Source organism: Lynx canadensis, chromosome X (assembly GCF_007474595.2).
Source record: "Lynx canadensis isolate LIC74 chromosome X, mLynCan4.pri.v2, whole genome shotgun sequence".
NCBI classification, from domain to species: domain Eukaryota; kingdom Metazoa; phylum Chordata; class Mammalia; order Carnivora; family Felidae; genus Lynx; species Lynx canadensis.
In genome coordinates this window covers 33,766,476-33,775,385 of record NC_044321.2, presented here as the reverse complement: position 1 = coordinate 33,775,385, position 8,910 = coordinate 33,766,476, and the positions used below count along the sequence as shown (strand labels likewise).

The 8,910-nt window shown below is 50.2% G+C and overlaps 1 protein-coding gene across 1 annotated transcript; it reads right to left on the bottom strand.

The window, feature by feature from the left end:
- Window positions 1–1,854: 1,854 nt before the first annotated feature.
- Window positions 1,855–4,146, bottom strand: MID1IP1 (MID1 interacting protein 1). The gene is made up of 2 exons (XM_030305752.1): window positions 3,870–4,146; window positions 1,855–3,614 (listed from the first exon to the last, which is right to left on the bottom strand). The coding sequence occupies exon 2, from the start codon at window positions 3,344–3,346 to the stop codon at window positions 2,795–2,797; it is 552 nt and encodes a 183-aa protein (XP_030161612.1). The 5' UTR covers window positions 3,347–3,614; window positions 3,870–4,146; the 3' UTR covers window positions 1,855–2,794.
- Between the last annotated feature and the right edge of the window lie 4,764 nt (window positions 4,147–8,910).

Here is an 8,910-nt window from a genome sequence, read left to right as displayed (position 1 = left end):
AAGTAAACATTAAAAAAAAATGTTTTTAATGTTAAATTTCTTGAGTTTTACCGGGTCAATCTGTGGGAGATTTGGCCTTGTTCTGTCTCATCAACTAATCTTGAATAAAACAGTAGTTATTATCAGTGGGCTGGTAGTTATTGGGCCTGGGAAACCTTACGGGTTCACACAAAAAAACCCAATCCTCTTTGGTTTTGTTATCTGTGTTCTATATACCACAAGAACATTCTGAAACAACTTGCAGTTAGCATCTCCTAAAATTTCTGCGAATTATCTGCCCAAGCTATGCCTTTTTGCTTCGAATTCAGGTTCTCCCTCAAGACTTTGAGAAAGGAACGAGTTGACCTGCTGTTTTAGGGATGTAACGCAAATTATGCTCTCCTTTCTTCACATACTGCTGGAGAGAGGCAAGGGAGACAAGGGAGACATGAACCAACATTTAGAGCAAGAGAGAAACCTGGAAGCCCCCCTTCAGCAGTGCCTAAAGACACTTGGAGGCGTCAGGCATTCAACAGATCATCTTATGTGATCCTCACTGCAATCCCACAAAATAAGCATTGTAGTTACTATTATCCCTCATTTCAAACATGGCAACGAGCATGGATGGTTAAATACTCCTAGTTAGTAAGTAGTAACAAGAGGATTTGAACACACCACTCTCTGATTCCAAAGTCTTGCTGTTTCCTTCCACCACATGGCTTCTGTAGTTTCCTTCGTTATTTGCTGCTTGCACTTTGATATTTTAAAGGGAATACAAAGCGAGAGGCTGTATGCCTTGCCTTGGGTGCTGTTCCCCTTATCTGTACATATTAATGATTGACTTTCTCTGGCAAAGGCGAGCACCCCGGTCTTGACAGGGTCTTGACACTTCCCCATTTTTTCACGGCTGCTGAAAGCTGATAATAGACTTGAGCTGCCCCCACCACAGAAAACATTTTGCTTTTTTGTTTGTGCTGCAAAATTCTGTGTATTTTAAATTCAAGCTCTATGAGCTTGGAGATGTCTCCCGACTTCAAGATTAAAACCTGAAGTTGACCGGACACTTACTCCCCCTAAACAAAGAAAGAAAGAAAATGCAGAACACCATCCCAGGAAAGCATCATACTGGCATCTAAGAAATGTTCCCCGGGGCCTTTGCTGCAGCCTTGCTCGGATCTGCTGCTGTCCACAGCTGCAGGCTAGCTCACTGAAAACCTGGAAGCCTTGCTGGGCACCGCTTAGCAAAACTTAGCACTGCCCTGGGAACTAGTGAAAAGAGGCCACAGCGCACGTTAGAACACATTTCACTATCTCTTAAGACCCACATGAAAAGTCTTGTAAATAAAGACCTGCAAGGTGCGTGCACTAATATTAGCTGGTGTCTCTTTTCTGAGTTTTCACTTCTCAGTAGCCAAGTGAAATTTCTGCCTTTGAAATTAGTTTATATGCCTCTAAACACTTCAGTCAGTGCTTGGGCTTCTTAAAACGTTTAGACTGCTAATTAAGCACTGCAAAAAGCTGGTCGAGGTGGTCGAAAAATGTATGTCCCTTCCCAGGTACTTTGAGTATCTATAAACTTCTTGAGGTGTACGGGCCTCTCCGGGGCACTGAATTACAAATAAAAAGCCTGGAAGTGAATCTTATGGTAGCTACTTCCCAAACCAAACTGAGTACTTACAGAGCCAATTATCCACCAGTCTGAAATACCAGAGAGGAAATAAAATTGACTTTTGCAAAAAAAAAAAAAAGAATCAATTGAATTTATTTTTATTTCACTACTAGGCCATTCACGGGCAGATGAAAAAGCAACAAACTTTTGTCGAGTTTCGTTAACACATTTGCTTTCTTTATTTTAGAATATAGTCTACATCTGGATTAAAAAAAGTTTTAAATAATTTTAAGACATATAACAACAGTGGAACGCTTCATCATTCTACGTACAGCACGATAGAATGTCAGATGGCTCCATTTCGGATAAGTCCACTTTCTCATAATAACATTATTATTTTCACTGGCTGAGCGGCAAGCTTCGTACAAGCTGGCACGGTGCCAGCTTACACACACTGGGGTGGGGGCGGGGAGGGCGTGGAATGGATGGGGTAGGGGTGCCACAGGACAACTATACAGTGTAACAGAAAATCATTAATCTCGTAGTACCGGTTACCGACAGACAGTGCTGTTTGTGCGCTTATCACAATGGAATCGCCGAAGTTTCAGAGTAAGGAGGAGATTTGAAATACTTTTAAGACAGGGCCACTGTTACAGAAAGAAATAGTGCAAACAGGAAAACTGATGCAATCCTAGCAACGCTGCGGCCTCCACCAGCCCAACGGCAGGGCGGTACGAGGCTGCGCGCCCCGCCTTCCCCAGCGCCCGGCTCCGGGCGGGCGCTCCCAAGTGTGGCAACCCCGCGCCGCACCCGGCATGGCCCCTTCTCCACTCCTCTCCTCCAGAAAGAACAGAAAAGAAACTCCAAGAAAGGCACAGGCTGAATGCAGGGCGTCAGCCCAGTCCCATCCCCACTAACGTAGAACACAAGCCCCCCCCACCACCCACTGGCGGGAGGGGCGGTCTTTGAGCCCCCCAATCCTGCCTCCCATCACCACTCTCTTCCCCACTTCCCAAAGAGGCCCCTTCCTCTCGGCGGCCCCGCCGCGCCCCCTGCAAGTACGCAGCACCCCTCCCCCCCCCCAGCCTAACTTTGCAGTCCGCCCATCGCCCTTCGCGCCCTACAGCCAGAAAGAAAATAGCTTTGAGGGAAAGAGGGTGAGAGATGGGGCCGGTAAGGGTGCTGGACAGGCGGGGGCGTCCCGGCTCAGTGGCCCCAATTGCCGAAGCCGATCTCCTGCTTGTATCTGTTGGTGAGGATGTTGGCTTTGCGCGTGAGTTTGGAGAGCACAGTGTGCAGCCCGCGCAGGTGGTAGTGGAACTGCTGTTCCAGGTCCTCCTCGCCGGCTTCCGCGCCCTCTAGGTGGCTCAGGTCCACCAGGATGTCCTTGGACTTCCAGGCGTTGCTCTCTTCACTCCCTGACGGCGGTGGCGGCTGGTGCAGGACCCCCCACTCGATATCGTTGCGGATGGACTTGAGCAGCACGTAGTGGCTGTACATGTCCCGGGAGGGCGCGAAAAAGCTGCCGTTGGCGCTGCCCGGGCCGGGGGCCGGGGGCGTGCGCTCCTCCAGGCATTCGCCGCTGCCGCCCACCTCCACGCCGACATCGTTGTCCAGCCCGGGCTCGGCCAGGGGCACGTCGCGCAGCAGGCTGGGAACCATCACCGTCTGGTCCATGTTGTTCACCGCGCCGATGAAGCGGTTCATGGCATTAAAGAGCGAGTGCTTCTGGTTGTAGGTGTCGCAGATCTGCATCATGGTGGCCGGGCGGGCGCCGAGGCACAGGGACGCAGGGGCACGGGGTGGCCGGCTGAGGCGACGGGCTGCCCGCCTTCACGCGCTTTCCGAGGCCCGCGCCGGGGGCCTGGCTAGAGCCGGTGCGCGGGGATTCCCGGCTCCTGCTCCGCCCTCTCCAACTCTCGTCTCGCTCGCAACCCGGCCCTGCGGGACACGCAGCTGCTCGGAGCTTAGACTCCCGGAAGCTCGCGATGGCGGCGCGTGGTCCGCGGGTCGAGCCCAGGCCTGGCTGGGGGACGGGGACGAAAGAGATTACTCACCCGGCTAGGGTGCCCGGCGGCCCCGCCCGCGCACAGCGCCCTCCCCGGTGCCCGCTCACCCGGGCACCGGGAGCTCCCCTCACAGCCCGGCGGTCCCACCTACTCGCCCGCCTAAGCCGCGGAGAGAAGAAAGGGGCTGCCTCCCCACCCCCCTCGCCCTCGGAAAAGCCGCCTGAGTCCCAGCACCCACGCCGACCGGGCAGAGATGGGGCAGGGGCACCCACCTCCTGCTGCTCCTCGAGATACCCTGCTGCTGGGTAGCTCAGCGTTCCCGCTGCTGGCGGCGGCGGCGGCCTGCGGGTGCTGCTGCGGTCAGTGGCCGGACTGTGACTGCGGGCGGCGGTAGTGGCGTCGGCCCCCTGCCCATTCCAGGTGCTCAATTTATAGAGCCCCGGAAAGGTGTCGCCGGCGCTCAAGGGCCACCCCCGGTGTCTCCTCCTCCCGCCTCCCGGCAGCGCCAAGATAAAAGGCCCGGGCCGGGATGACCGCGAGTAACACTCTCCTGGCCCCTTCTAGAGTGGGGGCGGGGCGCTCCGGGCCAGCTCCGCCTCTCGCCTGATACCCGGGCGGAGGGAGGGCGCAGTGGCCAGGCCGGGACGGGCCGGGTCGGGCAGGGCAGGACAGGGCAGGGCAGAGGAGGGATGGGGCAGCCGCACCCCGCCAGCCCCAAGCAGGACAGCTGAAGGAGGGCCGGACACTGCTCGGGTGAAGATGCAGGCGTCCGGACCGGTCAGGGGGCGGGATGGCGTGTTGGTTTGGGTGGGCCTTGCACATGCTCCCAAAGTGGGATGACTGAAACGCACAGCCCTGGTTGCAAACAGAGCCCCCAACCCTGAATCGATAGTGGCCACAGCCCAGAAACTACGATCCTGGTTTATTATTAGCCGTCGGGGAAGAGGGACCAGCAGCAGCGGCGGCGGCAACTCCATCTCCGGGCTCTTACGTAAGAAGGGTGGCTGGGCATGCCTGGTGCACGTGGACGCGTGGTGTTCCCGCGGTGGCTCTGGCCTTGGCCAACTGCTGGGGGAGGGGAGCCTCGGAGGCTTTTGCCTCCCTCCAAGCCGGGTCTTTCCCAATCTTTTCTGTAACAGCTGCTGCCAGGGATGAAGAGCAACTCACCATCCCATTTGCACATTTTCCCAAGAGATCAGATGTGGCAATGGGCAGCAGTGGCCAAATACCTACTTTTTTCCAAGTCCCTCTACTGGGAGATGGTGGAGAGCCCTGGCCACGTGGCTTTTTGGCTGCCAAAGGGCTAGGAGAGGGTGACAGTAGTTAGGCCCGGTGTTGGGTGTCTTTCATCATTTAACAGAAAAGCAGGCAGGTATCCAATAATATTTTTTGGTGGTGGAGGGGGTGGGGAGTTTGAAATGTTCCTTTCCTAAGATAGTTCTTAAAACACAGGGTCATTTAATAGGGCCTAAGCCATATACTAAATCTTTGGATTTAACTTTTAAGAGCATTGCACCTTAAATTACACTTTGGGACTCCAAACCACAACCCGTTTTCATTTAGTTTTTTTTTACCATCTCGCTTCCCTTGCCATGTCCTTCACTGGCTGATCTCCAACAGTCCTACAGATAATTCAGCAAGATCAAGTTTCTAATTTTAAATTGCTTTTCTCTAAAATCTTTTAGGGGTGCTTTTACTAGAGTGTTTTCTCACAGGACAAGAAGTGCCAAAACAAGGGGGAGACACCTAATAAAGGAGTTTATTTCTTCCACTCTTTCTTTCACTTTGGAGATGTATATCTAAATGTTTTCCACAGCAAACAATCAGACTTGGTGCTACCAGGACTGACCTGTGGGCAACAGGACCCAAGTCAGTGACCTCTGGAGACAGAGCCTAGCCTGCTGACCTCCACTTTCAGGGCTTATTAGCTCTGCCAGATCATAGCCCATGTTTTTCTATCGATAAAACTGAGGTAATGTCACCTGCTCACCTAGCAGTCTTTGGGAGGTCAGTGGAAAGAAAAATGTAGGGCAAAAAATAATTATATAAATTTGAAGCGTTGGGAAAATCTCATCCTCCCACTTGCACCATGGAGACTTAGAAACTTTTCCAGGGTCAGTTTCCTTATCAACAAAATGGAGCTTCTCCCATGAGCTATAGGCTTTTGGTTAAGGTTAAATAAGACAGTGGATGTAAAAATTATGTGAATTTTAAACTACTTTCCAAAGATTAATTGTACTTACTGAAGGACCTCATCATAGCTAAGAAGTGTTTATGTGAAGAGTCAGAAACTTTAAAAATGTGGAAATGGTTTATGATGAGCCACAGACCCTTTCCCCTAGTGCTTAGGCAGCAGGAGAGAACAAAACAGTTCAGGTTGGTTTTAAACCTTGACAACCAGTGAGCTACAAAGAGCATTGCAAAAGGAAAAATCGAGAAAAACACATATCCGGTTTGCAGTAGCTGATCCTCTCATTAATTAAAACATATTTGTCCCCCCCATTACAGACCCTCTTGATATTTTAAGTACATATGCCTCTGGAAGAAAACTTCAGATTGAGTTTATTAAATGCTGGAATCCTGCCTCTTTTTGTCTTCGTCCCAGTTCCAACAAGGTGTGATAATAACTAACAGAAAACGGAAATCCAAGTGATCTAGCAAAGAGATCGCAGCAAACAAGCCCGGGTTGAAAGAAGGCCCCTAAAGCCGCCCTTTTGGCCTCCACCCATCCCCCGATCCGTTTCCTTCCTTCCTCTAGTCTCGAGGTCACTCTTAATCCTCCAGTTTTTTACTCCAGTCCCCGTTCTTTTACATTTCTTAAATACTGTAAGAGAAAGATGGCTCATGCACCTGCCTGCAAAACTTCCCAAACCGGGCCTCCTCAGCTCCCCGGTGCCAGCGCAACAACTCACGCCCACCGGAGTAACTCCGGAACGAAAAAGTCCCCGGGCCAGGGCTCCGGGCCCTTAGAATCACCCCACCACCGCCCCTCCAGCTTCAGCCAATCAGATGCCGTCTGAGAATGTTATGCAAATAAGCCGTCGCGCCCCAGCCAGTGAGAAGCCACAGCCCCCTCCCCCCAGCGTCCTCTTTCACCCCAGCCGCGCCGAACTGGCGGCCGCGTCCCTGGCAACTGGCGCGCAGTCAATTTTCCCTCACACGCGGCTGGAAAAAAAAAAAAATGGTTCCCTGGGGTCACTTGGGAGGGGTGCGGGCGGGCCCTCGCCCGGCTGGAGGCGGCCAGCCTCTCTGGTTGCCCCAGGCATTTTCCCAAATCGAGATCTGGAACTGGCTGAAGATGCTGAGCTACCTGCCCAGGCTTTATTTTGCCTCCGGAGAAGAGTAAGTCGTCCTTGACAAACAACTTCTGAGTACTTGTATTCCGCCAACAGGCTCAAGGCTAGCAGCCCCTGGTCTCTGCTTCCTTCCCAATACGCTGAAGTCTCAGTAGAAGCCTTGTCTGGGGTCTGGCGCCCACCCCAGCTTCTTGGTCCACAGCTCCAACTCTGGAGCTCTTAAGTTCTGCTTCCTAATTTGCACTTTACCTTCTAACTTCAGCAATCAGAAAATCATGCGTTGCTGGCCCATCTCCCAAAAAGTGTCCGCCAGTTACTCCTTCTACTGTGTCCTTTGGATAGTTGGGAGGAATGGCATTTTAAACGATGAGAAATTCATAAATAAAATAGAGAGCAAGAGTCAACTGCTCAAAGTAGGCAGATTGGAGAAATAAGAGGTTCAGCCAAACGTTGGAGAGAAGGTGGTATAATTCTAAGGCTAGGAAGCAGCCCAAGTCAAGGTAGTGGAGATTCTGGATTACTTTCAGGCAGAACTTAGAAGGAACCACTTAATGTAAAGTGTCCAAGAAACACAACAATCAGTCTCTGATTCAAGGGCATGTCCTCCAACCACCCACTTATACTGAAATCGCTCCCAACACCCCCACCCAGTGGTCACCCTGGCCCACATTCTTGTCATTTCTGTCCTCCAGTATTAGCTGTCCCTCCTTGGAGCCTCCCCAGGAGGCCGTGCAGCACACCATCACGTATTTGAAGGTAGATTCGGTCTCCCTTAAATCCATGCTTCTTCTGACCATCTATCCCCAGGTCCTCCAGTGGTTTTTGAGGTGCTCATCCATCCTGGTCAGTCTTTGGAAGTAGCTGCAATTTGCCTGTAAGGGTGGCATCTTGAATTCATTCCAAGCACCGTCTTTTCTAAACGGAGTGGCCTGGCCACCTATTTTATTGTAAATGGTAACTTTCTATGCTGCATTTATTGCACACAAGTGCTTGGAACTTAGACATGTCAATGCATTTAACTTCACAACAACAGAGGAAGTGAGAAACAGAGTTTACATGGCCAAAGTAGCAGCGCTGGGATTTGACCTAGTTTTCTGATGCCAAAATTAATGTTCCTTCTACACTACCCAACAAATATCTATTTCCTTACAATTCCACCTAATTCCACTTTAATAGATTTCTTTTAACAGCTACACCCATATGCTGCTGGTTAACAAAATTTTGTGCAGCTCTTTTTGGACCAAAGCACAAAACTTTATATGTATCTTACTTACTTTATCTCATTAGATTTGGCTCATTACTTCAGCCTGTTTCAATATTTTAGGTCCTAATTTTTTGCTCTAATGCATTCAGATCGTACCCATACACTTGATCACTATTCTATATATTCATCCAAGTTATTGGTAATAGGAAAAAGGCAGCACTCGGTAAAGGGCAAAGTTCTATAGAATATTTGGAAAGCTCCTTCAGCTTTGATATCAGTCCATTAATTAGCAACTTTTGCTGTATGTTGTTTCAGCCAGCTATGAATCATGTTAATTGTACAATCACCTAGCCTACATATTTTTTCTTGACTACAGAATGTTATGAGAGACTTTGCTAAAGGCCTTGCTACAGTCCCCAGTTAATGGCTGGTTTTCTTCTGATCAGAGTCAAGAAGCAAGGCATTTTTTGTCATCTGCCCATGGAGGAACCACTGTCACAAGGTACAAAAATGCAGAAATAACATAATAATGTTCTGAGTTAAACTAGGGAGGAAAGGATAACCCCATTGTAACTGTCATTATAGGAAACACCCTTATGAAGATTTAGCTGGGAGAAGAGAGACAGGAAGATGCTAAAACCCAGGAACATGGCAGTAATGAGTCTGTTGGCTGTAAGCCTTAAGCTTTCAGGTTCTGGCATGTCTAAATATGTTGGAGTTAGCATTTTTGTTACATCTCACTTAAAAAAAAAAAAAGAAAGAAAACCTCTTTAGGGGCCCCTGGGTGGCTCAATCGGTTAAGAGGCTAACTCT

Coding starts and splice junctions, on each gene's coding strand:
- MID1IP1 (XM_030305752.1), bottom strand. CDS start 3,346: ATGATGCAGATCTGCGACACCTACAACCAGAAGCACTCGCTCTTTAAT.